The sequence below is a fragment of the Galeopterus variegatus genome, unplaced genomic scaffold, assembly GCF_000696425.1.
Source record: "Galeopterus variegatus unplaced genomic scaffold, G_variegatus-3.0.2 Scaffold2575, whole genome shotgun sequence".
NCBI classification, from domain to species: domain Eukaryota; kingdom Metazoa; phylum Chordata; class Mammalia; order Dermoptera; family Cynocephalidae; genus Galeopterus; species Galeopterus variegatus.
Genome location: NW_007728686.1, coordinates 82,264 through 101,177, shown reverse-complemented (window position 1 = coordinate 101,177; position 18,914 = coordinate 82,264). Strand labels below are relative to the sequence as shown.

General features: G+C 34.9%; 1 protein-coding gene across 1 annotated transcript in view; it reads left to right on the top strand.

Annotated features, from left to right (window-relative positions):
* COL24A1 (collagen, type XXIV, alpha 1) overlaps positions 1 to 18,914 on the top strand; it is a gene marked incomplete at its 3' end in the record, with an annotated part of 142,583 nt that overhangs the window by 45,913 nt on the left and 77,756 nt on the right. The window contains exons 11-15 of the mRNA XM_008582339.1: positions 1,641 to 1,694; positions 1,904 to 1,957; positions 2,764 to 2,820; positions 7,292 to 7,345; positions 7,849 to 7,875. Coding sequence (XP_008580561.1) covers positions 1,641 to 1,694; positions 1,904 to 1,957; positions 2,764 to 2,820; positions 7,292 to 7,345; positions 7,849 to 7,875 — 246 coding nt within the window. The remainder of the gene's footprint in view (positions 1 to 1,640; positions 1,695 to 1,903; positions 1,958 to 2,763; positions 2,821 to 7,291; positions 7,346 to 7,848; positions 7,876 to 18,914) is intronic.

Sequence of the window (18,914 nt, the reverse complement as noted above, 5' to 3'; positions counted from 1 at the left end):
CAACCTTTAGCACTGCCTGCCTTTCTGGCCATGGTTCCAACACTCACTCATTTATCCTTTAGGCAGATGTTGCAGCTGTTAGATACCCAGCACAAGTAGGGTACATAGGAAGACCTTCTGACTCCTTTCCCCAGTTAGTCAACCAGACCCTATTCTCCCTCTTTAATCTCTTGATTTCAGAGTTTGAAACTTTTTTGAGACTATTTGCACATCTGCAACAATTTTCTTTTTCTTCTTCCTTTTTTTTGTTTTTTGTTTGTTTTTGCTTCTTTTTTGGTGGATGGCCTGTACAGAGATCAAACCCTCAACCTTGTTATCAGCACCACTCTTTAACAAACTGAGCTAACTGGCTAGCCCTGCCAGTTTTCTTCTTTGCAGTTTTCAGCACTGGTTTCCTATCTCAAACCATAAAATTTTAGTTCCACTGATGATGTTTACTTGTTTTTCAGTGTTGTTATTACAAATAAATCGCTTTCTTTCCTCTCTCTCTCCTCCTCTTTCTCTCTTTCTCTTTGGATGGCACTAGTGAAACAAACATATGTCACTTAGCCATCTTGATCCAATATGCACTAGCTTTTTTAGAGTGCAGTAACAACTTTTCTTATGTTATTTTCATTTAGTAGCATGAGCTGAGTAATTACATTCTAGTCTAAATTATTCATCTAGGCAATGGCTGACTTATTAATTTTTTAAAAATTGATTTTGTACAATTTTTTTTCAGACTGAAACTTGATCTTTAGAATGAGTCTAAATTTAATAATCAGTGGTTAATAACTGCAGTGTGAACATTTTTAGAGCTGGGACTTTAATGAAGTCATCAAATATAGTGAAGCAAAATGATCAGTTGGGAAATACTCTACGTGCACGATCAAGAGACCTGGTTCTAGTGCATGGTTAGTGTGATATTTGGCAAGTCACATACCTATTCTCTCTCCTCATCTCCTATTTGTTTTGAGACTCACATAGGAGAATTGAAGTGGGAAGTTTTTGGTAATATGAAAGATAGGACATTTTTAGCATCATTTCTTTTGCTTTTTTCAATTGTCTGAGTCATCTTTTCAGTAGGTTAAGGACGTTTACTGATTAGCCTTTAATTTATGTGGTCTCCTCTCTATAACATATTGATAATAAGAGTAATCATAGGGTGATTATCACACGTAAGTTGTCAGTCATTTCTATTTTAACAGCTTTGACCAGGACTAAAATCATATTCATCAAAGTAACCGAAACTGTCAATGAGTATGGAGTTCTTCTAGTCCCATAGTGACAATATCAAAAACTCTCATACTTCACTCTCCAATACTTAGTGACTCACATCCACCACAAATTTTGACAAACTATATTTCCAAGAATTTGCTAAGACCAGCAGGATTCTGACAGCTGAAAGTATTTCTTTTAATATGAATAAGAATTATTACACTAAAAGTAAACCAAAGAGACATTTGTTGTGGGACTTCTGTGGTTCAGAAGAAAAATAAAGATAAAAGTTGGGGTGTTGTTTTTGTTTTCCCATTTCAGACTAGGTAAAATTTGAATCATGAAAAATCTAAAGGTAACAATTTAAATAATAGGAAAACAAGTTTAATGATTTAAATAGTTGTCTATTTTCTCTCTGACTAATATTTGCTTTTTTTTTTTAGGGACATTTAGGATTGATGGGACCTAAAGGAGAACCAGGAATTCCAGGTTATAGGGTAAGTATTTCTAATTGCAATATATATAATTATATATATTTAAATCTTTAATCTATAAATCTTTCTATCATATTTAGTCCTCATCCCCCTATAGAGCAAATCCTCTTTTTCATTTCAGAGTAGTACAAGATCTAAGCATGAGCTTGGTGGCATTAGGTAGAGCATGTACAAATGATACAGAAAGTGTCTACTTGCTTGTCCTTTTGTAGGGCCATCAAGGTCAACCAGGACTCTCTGGGTTGCCAGGACCTAAAGGAGAAAAGGTATGTTTATACTGACTTTTTAATCCTAAAGTTAAACGTTGAAATCAGGAATTCTTTCTCAAAGAATGCATGGAAACATTTTTAAGGAATAAAAGAAGCACTTTTCAAGTTGGAAATTTTTCAAATTCTAGAAGAAAAGAATAAATTTCAAGGAGCTTAAAATTTAAATAAATTCTTAAAATATCTTCCATGGATTGTTTCAATATCTAAGTGAAATAATATATATGAAAGTGCTTTAAAATCTATAAAGCTTTGTAGAAATGAAATTAATTACTTATTGAAAGAGATCATGAGACTCTAGATTAAATGACTAATTATAGTACATTTATATTAAAATTTTTGATGAGTTGAGAATAACTACAACAGTACTCTTGGTTTATAATAATATCATTGAGTTTGGGTTTTTTGGGGTTTTTTTTTGGTTTGGTTTTTGTGTTGGGGGTTTTTTTTGGCAGCTGGCACATACAGGGATCAAACCCTGGACCTTGGTGTTATCAGCACAGTGCTCTGACGAACTGAACTAACCAGCCAGGCAATAATATCATTGAAAACCTGACACTTTGATAAAATTCCTAAGCTCCTTTTTATGTAATTAAAGCAGACTGACACTTCCAAGAAGAACCACATACTAATTATAATTGTGTATAAAATATCTTATGCTTAGTTTCTTAGGTAAAAGTTTTCCACTCAAAAAAGATAAAAGCAAGGTGTATATTTTCAAACATATTAGAAAATAATAAGCTGTATATTTTAAAAGGTTATTTTATTATTTTTTCTTTGTTTGCAAATCATTATGTTTATTTTAGGGTTACCCAGGAGAAGATAGCACAGTCCTAGGACCACCTGGGCCTCGAGGTGAACCAGTAGGTCTTTTTCTAAAATTATTTTGATGCTCCAAGATAAAATGCAACAACTACAGTAGATTCACAACACCAATCACATCTTTTCAAAGAATTTTATTTTGTATTTTATCACATGGTGTGACAAGACAGCAGTTTTTTTGGTTGTAAAACCTAAATAATATGAAAGTCTTAGATATGAAAAATATGCAGGTCAAGATTCTTAGCATAATATGTAGGCTTAATACAATACCTTCCCAAATCTAACTTTCACCATTGAATGCATGGTAACAACTATTTGCAGTGATTGTTTAAAAACTTTATATAATCTAGACATTTTAGGACAGATTTATTTTTAATTATTAAATTCAAGATTATTTCTAAAGCATTTAAAAAACTGACCCGAATACTTCTTATAGTAGTTTACACACACTTACAAAGTGATTTTAAAATGCTTCTAACCAGTTATTAGAATCAATAACCTTTATTTTTTATTTTATTTTTATTTATTTATTTATATTTATTTTATAAATATAAAATGTAGTTGATTTTCATGTCCCTTTACTGAATCCTCCCTCCACCCTCCCTCTCCCCGCTCCATCAACATCATATCTGTTCGCTTGTCTTAACAAGTTCAAGGAGTTGTGATTGTTGTGGCTTCTTCCCCACCCCGCCATTTGTCTGTGTATGTATGTACTTATTTTCAGCTCCCACAAATAAGTGAGAACGTAGTATTTCTCTATCTATGCCTGACTTATTTCACTTAATGTAATTCTTCCTAAGTCCATCCATGTTGCTGTGAATGGTAGTATTTCATTTGTTTTTATAGCAGAGTAGTGTTCCATTGTGTAGATATACCACAGTTTTCTTATCCACTCATCAGATTATGGACATTGGGCTGGTTCCAACTCTTGGCTATTGTAAATAGAGCTGCAATAAACATTAGAGTACAGGTATCCCTTCGGCTTGATTATTTCCATTCCTCTGGGTATATTCCCAACAGTGGAATAGCTGGGTCATATGGTAGATCTATCTGCAATTGTTTGAGGAACCTCCATACCATTTTGCATAAAGGCTGCACCATTTTGCAGACCCACCAACAGTGTAGGAGGTTTCCTTTTTCTCTGCAACCTTGTCAGCATTTATTATTCTCAGTCTTTTGAATATTAGCTTAATTGGAGTGAAATGGTATCTCAGCGTGGTTTTGATTTGCATTTACCAAATGCTGAGTGACGTTGAGCATTTTTTCATATGTCTCTTGGCCATTTGTATATCTTCCTTTGAGAAATGCATATTCAGCTCCTTTGCCCATTTTTTAATTGGGTTACTTGGTTTTTTGCTGTAAAGTTGTTTGAGTTTCTTGTATATTCAGGATGTTAATCCTTTGTCAGATGTATATGTTGAAAATATTTTCTCCCACTCTGTTGGTTGTCTTTTCACTCTGTTGTTTCTTTTGCTGTGCAGAAGCTTTTTAGTTTTGTATAGTCCCATTTGTTTATTTTTCCTTTGTTTGCCTGTGCTTTTGGGGTCATTTTCATGAAGTCTTTACCCAATCCTAGTTCCTGGAGTGTTTCCCCTATGTTTCCTTTAAGGTGTTTTGTTGTTTCACTTTTGATAGTATTGACATTTTCACAATGTTAATTTTTCCAATCCAAGAGCATGGGATATCTTTCCATCTTCTCGTGTCCTCTTTAATTTCTCTCAACAGTCATTTGTAGTTCTCTTTATAGAGATTTTTCACATCCCTGTTTAACTTTATTCCTAAGTATTTTATTTTTTTGGTGGTATTGTAAATGGGCTAGCTTTCTTGATTTCTTTTTCTGCATGTTCATTATTGAAGATTAGAAATGGTACTGATTTTTGGGTGTTGATTTTGTATCCTGCAACTTTGCTGAAATCATTTATCAACTCCAAGAGTTTTTTTGTAGAGGCTTTAGGCTGTTTGATACATAGGATCATGTCATCTGCAAACAGGGACAGTTTGACTTCATCTTTTCCAATCTGGATGCCCTTTATTTCCTTCTCTTCTGTGATTGCTGTGGCTAGTACTCCCAACACTGTGTTGAATAGGAGCAGTGAGAGTGGGCATCCTTGTCTAGTTCCTGTTCTTAAAGGAAAAGCTTTCATCTTTTCTCCCATTCAGGATGATTAGCAGTGGGCTTATCAAATATTGCTTTAATTATGTTGAGATACTTTCCATCTATACCTAACTTGTAGAGAGTCTTTATCATGGATGAATGTTGAATTTTGTCAAATACCTTTTCATCGTCTATAGAGATGATCATATGGTCTTTGTCTTTGCTTTTATTAATGTGGTGTATCACATTTACTGATTTGCTTATGTCGAACCAACCTTGCATCCCTGGGATGAATCCCACTTGATCATGGTGTATAATTTTGTGTATGTGTTGCTGTATTCTGTTAGCTAGTATTTTATTGAGGATTTTAGCATCTATATTCATCGAGGATATTGGCCTGTATTTTTCTTTTTTTGTTGTATATTTGTCTGGTTTTGGTAATCAGGGTGATGTTTGCTTCATAGAATGAGTTTGGGAGAATGGCCTCTGTTTCTATCTTTTGGAATAGTTTGTAGAGAATTGGTATCAATTTCTATTTAAAGGTTTGGTAGAATTCTGCAGTTAGCCCATCTGGTCCTGGGCTTTTCTTTATTGGAAAAATATGGAACTCTTCATGAATTTGTGTGTCATCCTTGCACAGGGACCATGCTAATCTTCTCTGTATCCTTCCAATTTTAGTATATGTGCTGCTGAAGTGAGCACGAATCAATAACCTTTAAAAATTTCTGATCAATGGTCTTCTAATTAAGAATTTTAAGGGCTAACTGTAACCATGGTCTTTGAACATTAGCTATTGTAGCTTTGATTATCTGAATAACTGCCTCTGTGTCTAAAGAACATATATAAATTAAGCAAGTAAAATAAAAATGCTTAGTTCACAGAAATAAATGTAATTGTTATATTTTCCACTTTTCACCTAGTATCATATAGGATAAAAGAATTGTAAGGTGGCACAAGGATCAAAATATGTAGTCACTCCTGATATTTTGATCTGGCTCTTTGGAGATGGTTGAGAGTTATGCTTTGTTTTAGAAATAGACAGAAAAGATTCTAGAATTTTTCTGATTAAATCAAGCCATCTCATATAGAAGCAAATTTCTCTATATGAATATGTAGTTGTCTTTATCAAATGTATTCTAGTCTTTCTAAACCACTAAGAGAGAGCAATATATGGGAATAATACAAAAATGTAAAAAAAAATGAAAAAAAAAATTGTCAAATGAAGTACAGTAGTGCTTGTTTTCCCCAGATTTGGGTATGCCTGGATCAAAGAATGTCACCTGAAATAAAATAAGTATGTTAAAAGTCGACACAACAATGGTTGTTTTATCCAGTAGATGTGAGACAGGCATGAAACTTAAGCCAGGAATATCCTAAATAAATAAAACAGAGTCGGAGACTATTACCTTTACCTTATGTCTATTAACTTTATCCACACAGGAATAATTTAAAATTTATCAATTAAGGTTCCATAATAAATTCTGTGGTTTTGCCAACTAATTTCAATTTAAGTTTCTGTTCAAAAAGGTCTTAGTATATGATCACTAATGTTTTGAGTGCATTTTAGAGTAGATAATTTGAATGGTTTATCATATCAAAGACTTTATATTAGAAATATTTAGAAAAAGTTAAGTCTGAGTTTATTAAGTTAGTTTCTGCCTTAAGGATTAGAGTTAGTAAGTACAATTTTATAAGTTAATTTATGCCTTGAGGATTAAAATTTCAAGGACTAAAGAACAAATGATAGAATTGCTGATGAAGAAGGTAAAGTAGAATTAACTATTAAATACTTTTTAAAAGGTCATTTAAATATAATCTTATATAATTAATGGAGTTTGAGTAAGTAAGTGGCTGAACAATCCTGCTTAAATCTTTTTTCAACATTTTTTTTTTTGACTGGTAAGGGGATCGCAACCCTTGGCATGGTGGTCTGCATCACGCTCAACCAGTGAGTGCACTGGCCATCCTTATATAGAATCCAAACCCGCAGCCTCAGCGCTACCAGCGCCACACTCTCCCGAGTGAGCCATGGAGCCGGCCCTTCATTTTAATATTAAATATTTTGGCATCATTTGTAACACATTATACTCATCTAAAAATTCATATTCTTAAATTGGACTTCATTTCTTCAATATTTTTTCTAGCAGAATTATTAAAAGATTCTCTTTATAGAATTCAGCACTTAGCATATTTTGATGTTCTTGATGTCATTGAAACTCAATCTTCTGAAATTATTTAGTGGAATTAAACAAATTATCATACAATTGGTTTTATATTTTTGGCAAAAGAATAAAACACTAGAAAAAGAGAGAAAGAATAAATAAGAAAGAGTAAAACACACTAACGGTATCATCATCCACATTGACAAATACTTAGATGCAGCTGTGAAGTTGATTGTTTTTGTGTGGTCTCTGTAGGGTCCAGTGGGGGAGCAAGGAGAGAGAGGACAGCCTGGACCAGAGGGATACAAGGTAATTACTGCAAGGCATATGCCTTGCTTTTAAATTCGAGTAGGGCTCTCTGTGGGTCTGCTCAGTTTCAGATGAAAACAAGCATATTGAGATATGAGTGTACTTCAGAGAGTTCGTGGAAAAATGCAATTAAAAGATAGTGTGAATCTTTCCATGAACTTTTTCAGGACCCCTCATAATTAGTAGTGTCTTATGTTTTGGATCCCAGCTCTTCCTACTTACTGTTTCTTTTCCTAGAATCATCTTCGTCTCTTCCCATTGCTCCTTTTTTCTTCATTCAGATCTCAGCTGAAATGTTACCTCCTGAGAGGCCTTCTCTAACTGCTCTATCTAAAATAGAGTTATAGCCATCACTTCGTACCATATTTCCTGATTTTTTTCATGCCAGTGCTGTATTATTATTTTTTATACATTTTTGCTTGTTTGTTTATTGTCTGTCTCCTTCCACCAAAATGTAAGAATCATAAGAATAAGAATCTTATCTCTCTTTTTCATTATTATAGTCCCAATTTCTGGAACACAAACTTCTTGTTATATAGAAGGAATTCAATGAAGAACTGTCAAATGGATGGATAAATACCATTACACTATCAAAACTTAAGTCAATTCTTATCCTTTTCCATTGCTTAGAAGGATTTTATAAGACCAACTTTATCAGCTAAAATTATATTAGACTCTGTGTACAGCTTAGTCAGCATCATTTTTTAAAATCACATTTGTGTTGAAGATGTTCCGTATTTCCACCTTATATCTCTTCCGACTATGTTTACAATGTCAGTTGCTAAAAAAATGGTCATCTGTTAACTCTCTCCCTATAGTTCCTGTCTTGTTCCTTTCTCACAACATTCTCTGCCTACTCACATTATGTAATATTTATTTCATAAATCCTTTCTGTCCTTTATAATTTAGCTCAAACTCCCTTTTTCCCTGACCCACTCTAATAGTAACTTTGACCTCTTCTGTAATCCTTTAATATTATTGCTTATGTAAGTCATTCAACACAATTATTTTACCATCTTCTGTTGCTAATTTTTTTTTTGCTAATTATTTTTGAATATGCAGGTGTCTTAGCTCCCCACATTGAATATGACTTTTTCTTTCCTGTACAATGTCTAGTTCTGAGCCCTGTACATAATAGGCTTTTAATAATAAATTGATGGGTTCATTGATCCAATACATTTCTTTCTCAAGGTAAAATTTCTGTGGTCATGCCTGAAATGCAGACTTAGATTAGCCAGGCTGAATGGACAAGCTGGTAGATACAGAATTACCATGAATAAACTGATTTTCTCAAGCTAAAGGAATCTGAAAAATTGACTTTTACTTTGTAAAACTCTTTTTGAAGCAAATCTTGCTCTAAATGTTAGCTCAAAATGTTTGTGAAATTGTTGTAATGTAATTTTGCATTTTTCTATTTTCAAAGAAACATTTATTAGAAAGATATATGTTCTGTATTCAATTTACATAGCATTTAATAAACAAGTATTTCCTAATGCAACAAATCCAGTGTATTTACTTGAAATTAGCTTTTCCTTGAGTTGAGAGCCCACCCCAACTGCTTCTGGCATAATTTGAGAAACTTCTTAAACTTCTTCAGCTTTTTCTGTGCATGACTTCTTCACACAGTCTCAGGAATATCAGCTCCTTTCATCATCTTTTGGCCTCTACCAACTACAGTATACTTACTAGCAAATAAGTAGTCAACTATTCAAGTGGGAGAAGAAAAGAACCTCTTCATCTGGCTAGCAGAAGAAAAGCTCTGCTTCCATTGTTTTGGACAGTCAGACATTCTTCCGAAGCCTTTCACCAGAGGGAAACTTTTCCCTAGGCTCACTATGGAATCTATTTCACCTTCTTCATTCCAACTATACTCCCGATTTAAGTTTTCAGTTGTGGATGTTTCATGAACTAGTGTTATCCACGTCTTACTTTCTGTCTTATTCCATCTTAAGTCGTTAGGCTTTAGGGGTCATGTTATTATTCATTGATGGTTCTGTTCTAAACAGTTAGCCATCTTGTGCCAGACAGCCACACTAACTTTATTGCTTAGATTCCTCAGTCATGAAATATCCACACTTACCCCTGTCAAGTCTTCCCAGACACAGATTTTTAAAAATTGATTATATATTTTCATAGGGCAAGAGCTGACCATCAGCACCTATGCCCAAGATGTGTTGAGCAAATCAATGCTATCAGCATGTTTGCCACCTCAAAGTGCAATTATTTCCCATGTCCCCTTCCCAACCTCTCCCCAATTCGCTTCTTCCTCCCTTCCCACCCCAGCAATGCTAGGTCTGTTCTTTCCCTTTGCAAGTTCAACATACCACTGTGACCTTTCTTTCCTTCCTTTTTTCTCTCTTAGCTTCCACTTATGAGTGAGGATATGTGATATTTTTCCCTCTGTGCCTGGCTTATTTCACTTAACATAATTTTCTCCAAACTCATCCATGTTGCTTCAAATGGCAGAATTTCATTCTTTTTTATGGCTGAGTAGTATTCCATTGTATATAAATGCCACATTTTCTTTATCCATTCATCTGTCAATGGACATTTAGGTTTGTTCCATATCTTGGCTATTGTAAATAGAGTTGTGATAAACATGGTAATGCAGGTATCCCTTTAACATGATGATTTACATTCTTTTGGGTATATACCAATAAGTGAGTTTGCTGGATCATATAGAAATCTGTAGTTGTTTGAGAAACCTCCATACTGTTTTCCATAGTGGCTGTATTAATTTACAGTCCCAGCAACAGAGTAGAAGAATTCCCTTTTCTCTACATCCTTGTCAGCATTTGTTTTTCTCAACCTTTTTGCTAGTAGCCAGTCTGACTGGGGTGAGATGATATCTCAATGGCAACCACAGATTTGATTTATACAGGGGAACCATGCTTTATTTAGAGTTAGATTATCCTGTTGTAGCCTCAGGTAATATTTTAAATTGTTTGCATTTCTATATAACTATTATATATACTATGATTTCACTCTGGTAAACTCATGGTTAGCATTACCACCAAGCTTTTTGTGGTGGTGGTAAAATACACATAACATAAAATTTACCATTTTAGCCATTTTAAATAGTATACTTCAGTGACATTTAGTACATACACATTGTTGTGTATAGCGAAGGAAAAATACTTTTTCCTTCCACCCTCTGAGTTCTTGCTGGAGACCCTGCAATAAAAGACAGATTAACAAGAGAAAAGCATACAGATTTATTTAATGTAAGTTTTATGTGACATGGGACCCTTCATAAGGAAATGAAGACTTGAAAAAAACATTTAAACCTGAGCATTTCTATGGTAGGTTTGATGCAGTGTAGAAAATCGTAGAAGAATGTGATAAGACAAAGGTATGAGCTAAGTTTAGTAAACTGGGAGAAACTTAGTAAGGCCTGTTCATTCAGATTCCTCTCTATGTCCCTTCACCTTGGGAGATAAGGATGCTCCTTTTCTCTGGGTGTTGGAAGAGCACCTCTCACATGCGAGTTTTATGACCTGCTTTAGGGGAAGGTCAGAAAGTCCTTCCTGCGTGTGCCCATTTCTCAAATTTCTTCAGCCTAAAATATTCAGTATACTTCATATGTGAACAGCACCACTGTCTAGTTCCGGAACATTTTCATCCCTTCCAAAAGGAAGCCCCACACCCATTAAGCAGTGATTCTCTATTCCTCTCAGCCCCTGAAAACCACTATTCTTTCTGTGTCTGTAGATTTATATATTTTGGATATTTCATATAAATAAAATTATATAATATATAATATATAGCCTTTTGTGTCTGGGTTTTTTAATTTACATAATGTTTTGAAAGTTCATCCATGTTGTAGAATGTATAAGCATTTCATTCTCTTTTGTGGCCAAATAATCACCAAACTTTTTAAAAACACTTTTACACTCACAAACAGCCTTACGATTGGGGTGAACTCATGATTATCCTTAGGAGAAAAAAAATGGAATGGATAATGCATATTTTGTTTTCCTTTTGTTATGAACTATTGGGACTTTTTAAAAATCCCTCTCATTATCCTTTGTTCTTTATTCCCCTTGAAGAAACTTAGAATGAAAAAGGTCAGGTGTGTCTTGCTCATTATCATTAATAAATGCTTATATATACTGACATACTTTACATGTTATATATGATAAAATTTCTACAAATTTAGTCTCTGGTCATTCTGCATGTATTTGAGTCTGCTGTGGGCCAGGAGCAGAGCTACGTGCCATGGATATAACACTGGACACCCCAGACACAGTCCCTTCCCCCGTGTACATTGCATATATAAGATAGCATAAAAACATTTAATCAGTATAAAATTTACATAGTAAATTATAATTGTCATCCTGCAAACTGTACATCACGTAGGTCAAGATAAATTCATGTAAAGCTTAAGAAAGCCAGAGGACATGGTAGGAATAAGCATATTATCCTGTCAACATCCACTTTTTAAAGGTATGAGCAGAAACACACAGATACCCAAGATTAAGTCAAGCTAAACTTACATGAGACAAAGTCCTAGAAATACTTTGAGTAAATTATGTTGCATCTCAAACTCCTTTTTTGGTTTGACAAAGGCCATAGAATTTTTTATACACAGTAAAATAATAATAACTAAATCCCTACGGGGCCATCATGCCTTAGCATCAAACATGCATGTCCAAATAGCTATTGGACATCATTATAGGCACCTCAAACTCAGAACTCAGTGTGTCCCAAACAATAGTATCATTCATCCTTCCCAAATTTGATCTGATCCTCCTCTTGTTAAGTTTTCAATTCAGTGAATGGTACCATCAGTCTCCCAAGTGTCCAGGCCAGTAAATGAATCCACTCTCTCTCTGTCTTACCTGCCCCACCGCCACTGTCCAAGCCAGTAAATGAATTCACTCTCTCTCTGTCTTACCTGCCCCACCGCCACTGTCCAAGCCAGTAAATGAATTCACTCTCTCTCTGTCTTACCTGCCCCACCGCCACTGTCCAAGCCAGTAAATGAATTCACTCTCTCTCTGTCTTACCTGCCCCACCGCCACTGTCCAAGCCAGTAAATGAATTCACTCTCTCTCTGTCTTACCTGCCCCACCGCCACTGTCCAAGCCAGTAAATGAATTCACTCTCTCTCTGTCTTACCTGCCCCACCGCCACTCCATCTTTCACATTCAATTGGCCACTTGTTTTGGCTTTTTAATCTCTGGAATCTAGCCACTTTGTCCTACTTTAAGTTCAAGCTTTCATCATTTTTCGCTTGAATTATTTCAATAGCTTCCTAACTAGACTCCCTGTCCCCAGTCATAGTCCTCTCAAATCCCTTCTCTACTTACATGTTCTGTCATATGAATCTCTATTTATTTCTCATGTTACTCTCTCTGCCGGAATGTCCTCACTTTACTGCCTGGAACACTCACCTTCCAAGATTGAGTTTATCATCACTTCCCTTATAAAATCCTCTCTGAGCTTCCCCTGGCCATCCAACTCATTCCACTACGAATATCATCAAGCAAAATCCATCACTTTCCATCACCTCGCCTATATAACTTTATAATAACTTTTACTATAGCATATTGCATTTTTGCCACTTTAGAAAAATGGTTATTGTCAACTTTTATTGGGATACAGTGGACCAGGGTAATTACAGAATAGGTTTGTCTTTGGTGAGATTTTTGTCCAAGCTTCACAAAACCAAGAGAAGCAGTTAGCTATTCCATGATCATTCTGAAAAGGTCTCTGTAAAACCAGGGTGGTGACAGACCCCTAATTAACTGTGATAGTTCTGAGTTTTGTAGTTTGCTCATATACCCACTCTCTTTACTTTGTAACTCTGGCTTTTCACCAGCCACTTCTCTCCTGAATCCTATTTGATAAGTGACCTATTTAAGTGATCATATTTACTTGTACCACACTCCCTTTTGATTGACCAGATTCTGCTATTTGCTGACTCTGCTTGTGTTTTGCTGCTAAGGGTCATGTATGATAATAGTTTTCTCTTTAATGTGCCCATGTGCTATATAGAAAGCTTTCCAAGCTAGCCTTTTTCTCTCGCCACTGTTCACTTCCTGAAATAGGATTCATTTCCTTTATCAGGAAGTTGGAATTTAAAACCATAAACATTTGTCTCACAGAATATAAACAAAGAAGGCTTCGATTGACTTTTCTGTGAGAATAAATATTATTAGCCTATACACTTAATCCTTTCTTCTCTAAGCCCAAAAAAGGAGATGAGCCTGATAACTGTTTTTCGTAAGGCATTCTTTCTATAATACACAGACAGTAGGAAGAAAGGAATCTGAGTGAAGAGGACAATAGAGAATGGGATAAAAGAGGTTACATGTGGAATTCTTCCTGTTTACTTCACCTGACATGCTCCTGGGCTGTTGCTAGTTTCTGTTTACACACTTGAAAACAGAAATGTGGTAGGTCAGCATTCCTGCTTAGGAAACTGGGGTGATGACAGATTGCTGAATGTCAGAGTCATTTGATCATTCTTGGTATTGTATACAGTAACTACTCCCAGTCTTTGGCTCAGTAAATCTACTGTTCAAATGGCTGTGAATTGAGTTTGTAAAAATGGAGACCACCATACACTTCCACAGGGGAGATAGGTCAAAAAAAAGAAATCTCTTCTCAAACTCCATTCCTCTGGTTCCTCTTACAGGGACAGTTGTTAGTGGATTTAGGGCCCACATGTATAATCTCACTTTAAGATCCTTAACTTAATGACATCTGCAAAAGCCTTTTTCCCAAATAAGGTCACAGTCACAGGTTCAGGGGCTTAGGGCATAGACCTATCTTTTGGGAGACTACCACTCAACCCACTATATTAACTAAAATTTTAAAAAGAGAAAGAAAACTTATACGAAGGGTCTTCAAAAAGTTCATGGGAATATTTATATTATCTTTTAATTCTGTTTTTCCATGAACTTTTTGCAGTACCCTCATACTTATTCTCAGTCATCATAATGTCCAGTAGCTATTATGTTCTATCCTATTTCCAAGAAGAATTATCTCTATTTTAAATTGAGCTTTGCAATTCTTCTCTACCATTTTAAATGATAGCACCCTATTTTCTAAGTCCCATGTCTCTACTTATTCTAATAATAATATAATCTTTTCTATTCCCATGAAGGCTTAGATAACTGCTTTGGGTGGCTTGTGTTGGTCCAAAAGAAGCAGAGAAATGAACATAAATTATAGGCACATTCAGATCAGAAAATCCCTGCAGATAAAATCCAGTTGCCCAAGAGTAGAAACAAAATGTTCAGACTTTTCTTCAGTCATGTAAGTATCTGATTCAAAATGGCAGCAAAAAGAGCCATAATTTGTTTCTTGGGAAAACAACACAATCCAAGGTTTTGCAGTTGGTGAATGACAGCCTATATCCTAAGCTGACAGGTGCATATAGCTGATCTTTTCTCTATACAGCTAGATAAAGTATGGGCTGACAGAATGAGAAATACCAGATAATTACACTAAAGCTCAAAAAGCTGTACAATAAATTGCTGATTAGCTTGTCATTTTTGTTTAGGGAACTTTTAAAGACAGCTATCTGTTCAGAACTTTTTTCAATTTTATGATAGTCTTTATTTGCTTTTCTTTTAACCTCTTTATTATCTTCTGTAAGACATATTTTACTATAGTATTTTATGTTCCAGAAATTGTATATACTTCAACCGTAATAACTTCGTATAGCATACATTATACGAAGTTATACGAGCGGGAGTGCCGCCGCGCTCCCAAGCGGTGCACTGTAGCAGTGCGCCACCGGGCCGGCCCAAGGGTGGGAAGTTCTTGCTAAACTAACTTAGCATGGTTCTTTGCTAAAACTGGATTTTACAAGAAAGTGCACAGAAGAAGGTTCAGGAGCCTGACTAAAGTTTGTCCAAGCAAAGTATCTTTGTCATAGGGTAAGGGTGAAAACAGTAGTTTGACTATGTGACACAAACTCATAATTGATTGAAAAGATTTTTTTTCTGTATAACTAATCAGTTATTTGCTATCAAGCAAACTAAAAATCTGTTTATTTACTGAATTTCACCTTCTCTTTCCTGTGCCCTGATAGATGTTGCCTCAACCTTACAAAGCTACTAGCTCTGTCCTTTACATCTTCAGCTCATTGCTGCACAGCTTTTCATGGCATTCTGACTTTCCTGCTATTGATTTTAAATTAAATTCTTTAAAAAATGTATGATGTTGCCTCAACCTTACAAAGCTACTAGCTCTGTCCTTTACATCTTCAGCTCATTGCTGCGCAGCTTTTCATGGCATTCTGACTTTCCTGCTATTGATTTTAAATTCTTTAAAAAATGTACTGTGGTTTAATAATAAATTAGGTGAGAATGGATAAAAAGTACTGAATTTGAGATCATATTTCTCCTAATTTGTTAAGCTGTCTTCACCCAAACTTGGGTTTCCCACTTGGGTTTCCCACTTGTGGGAGTAATAAAATGGGGTTGAATCAGATGTATTAACTAGGTGTTCACTCACTTAGAAGCCATTGTCAGTAGTCTTGGCATCTATCCAGTAACTTCCTGTAAGGTTACTTAATAAATAAAAATTAATAAATAATAAATGATATATTTCATTAAAGGCAAGCCTGAGCAAGAAAAACTGCAAAGAAAGAAGACAGTTGCCTCATTCACTTCAAAATTTTTATATCCAAATTGGAAAAAGACATGGAAAAAACTATGAACCTAGAACACTACTACTGCTGTCATGCTACTTCCTTATACTTGCCTTAAGTGCCAAAAAATGCAAATGCTCTCCCAAGGTTTGATTCTAAAATGTCTAATCTTTTACAATTAATACTTGCATATTTACAATATTTTCTTTTTTCTTTTTGACATATCTGAGAAAGAAAAAATTTTCTGATGCTTATTAGTATCTGTTAAAATTATGCTGATAAAAGCCAAATACTCTTACTAGACAACTACCTCTCCAGCCTACATGGTCAGCTTTTCCTGAGTGTCAGAGCTGAAAGGTACTGAGGAGCCATACTTTAAATTCTGTATAATACAGTGGAACTAGTTCTTTCCTACTTTGGCCAATGCTGGCATACTGCCCAAGGGCACATTTAAAAGCCTCTTAGAATTTAAAATAGTAGTAATTGCTATAAGAATAACCATTGACTGTGTATTATTCATTAGGAACACCTTCAGTGGCCAGATGGGTCCTGTCCAATTGCTGTCATCTTGTTTTTGCAAAGCTTTAAATTTATTTTCTAAATTTGGAAATGACCCTTTAAAATCATCGGGACAACACTCTCATTTTTCAGATGAAGAACTTTAAGTCCCAGAGAGATTATGAGTTACCTAAGATCATAGAACTAATTAGCAACAGAACCAACACTAGAAACTTTATTTCTGACTCTTATTATTGTACAAAAGCTTCGTATTACTTTGAAATCTTTTACAAATTAAGTAAAATATGATTAATTAACTTAACCAACTAATTCATTCATTGGGCATGGGACTGCAGGCAAATATAAAAAAAAAGGGAGAGCAAGTCAAAACCAATTGCAGAACCACTACATTTTTTAAAAAGACTTTTGTAATGCAAATATGAGTGGACTGTCCTATAATGGCTTTCAAAGACTAAGACTCAAGCCAAAATCTCATTTTTCTCCCAAAGCAAAATTCCAGATATTAGCAAATTGAAATTTTTTGGTTAAAAAAAGAAAAAGAAAAGAAAGAGAATAATTCTTGCATAAATCTCTAAGCCTATGTTTGCCTTATAAAGCTGCCCTCTCAAAGAAAGTTAGAACTAGCAAAGTATTGAGCCTCATTAAAACAGAAAACAGGGTTTGGACTAGCATGGCACATGAAAAAATGTCCCTTATCAAAGAATTAGACTTCCTTCTCTAGTAGTCTGTGAACCGGTACAGTCCTGATGAATGGAAGGCTTTTTAAATGGATCTGACTTCAAATGGGCCATTCTGTGTATTTTTCGGTGCTAGCCAGGAAAAAGAGCACAATTTTATTACATGCACTGTAACGACTACATATAAAATTAATTTGCCTTTCCTATTATATGAACAGAAAAGTCTTTTCATTGATTTACAAGGTATTCATATTTGAATAAGATTATATGAGTAAGTTAAGTTTGGAAGTAACATAGAGTACTTCTACCTTTATTAAATTTGAATTTGGGGGGATTGGTTAAAGAGTAACTTATCTTTTTTTCATTATTCTGGTACCAACTTAATCATCTATTAACACCTTATATGACAACTTATTTTCTTTACCTTGGCCCAATCTGTAATTTCCTACTGAACAGACCACCCCTGTGTAGGAGTAATGTTTAGTCATGTTTAGCTCTTAGTTTAGCTATAAGACCATCCAATAATTCCAGCTCTGAGATTTTTTTTAAATGTGCAAATTCAAAAAAGGCACTGTCTTAGATTGGGCTGCTATAACAGACTACCATAGACTGGATGGCTTATGACCAACAAAAATTTATTTCTCACAGTTCTGGAGGCTGAAAGTTTGAGATAGGATACCAGCATGGTCAGGTTCCTGTGAGGGTCTTCCTGCATATTGCAGAGTGCTGGCTTCTTTCTCATTGTGTCTTCATATGGTGAAAAGAGAACCAGAGAGCTCTCTGAGGTTTCTTTTTATAAGGGCACTAATCCCATTTGTAAGGGTTCTACCCTCATGGTCTCATTATTTCCTAAAAGTCCCACCTCCTAATACCTTCACACTGGAGTTTAGGATTTCAACAAAGAATTTGGGGTAGACACATTCAGTCCATAACAGCGTTCTGGACAGCGATGTTCTATACTTTAGTGATCTCTATGTATTTTAAACCTCCATTGTTAAGACCATAGTTTTTCCAGCTGGCAGACTTTCTTTTAGTTATGGTGACAATAACTGTAATAAGGAAATCTTTTCTGAATTGAACATCTAAGAACAGCAAAAACTATAGTTTTGTTATTTGTTAAACACTCTTGGTGTTCAATAGATAGATTTTGCCATAATTGTCCTACTATACTTAGCAAAATATACTTTAAAAATAGTTTTTATATTCATAATTTTCCTTTTGTGCTATTATATTGTGAGCTTCTTCCTGATGCTAATCCGAGTCTGAATAACATTCTAGTTTTCATGATGATAGGCCCACAGATATAGATTTCAGGGCACAATATTTAAGTCTCCTGAAATAATCCCCAACATGATGCTACCCCAAAATGTAACTGATTTGTCATAATATATGAATCTCTTTGTTTTTATTTATTTTATTTTATTTTATTTTGTCGATATACAATGTGGTTGATTACTGTGGCCCATTACTGAAACCTCCCTCCCACCTCTCCCTGCTCCCTCCCAACAATGTCCTTTCTGTTTGCTTGTCGTATCAACTTCAAGGAATTGTAATTGTTGTGTCTTCTTCCCCCCCCCCCAAGTTTTTTTGTGTGTGTGTGTGAATTTATTTATTTATTTTTAGCTCCCACCAATAAGTGAGAACATGTGGTGTTACTCTTTCTGTGCCTGACTTGTTTCACTTAATATAATTCTCTCTAGGTCCATCCATGTTGCTGCAATGGCAGTATTTCATTCTTTTTTATAGCTGAGTAGTATTCCATCGT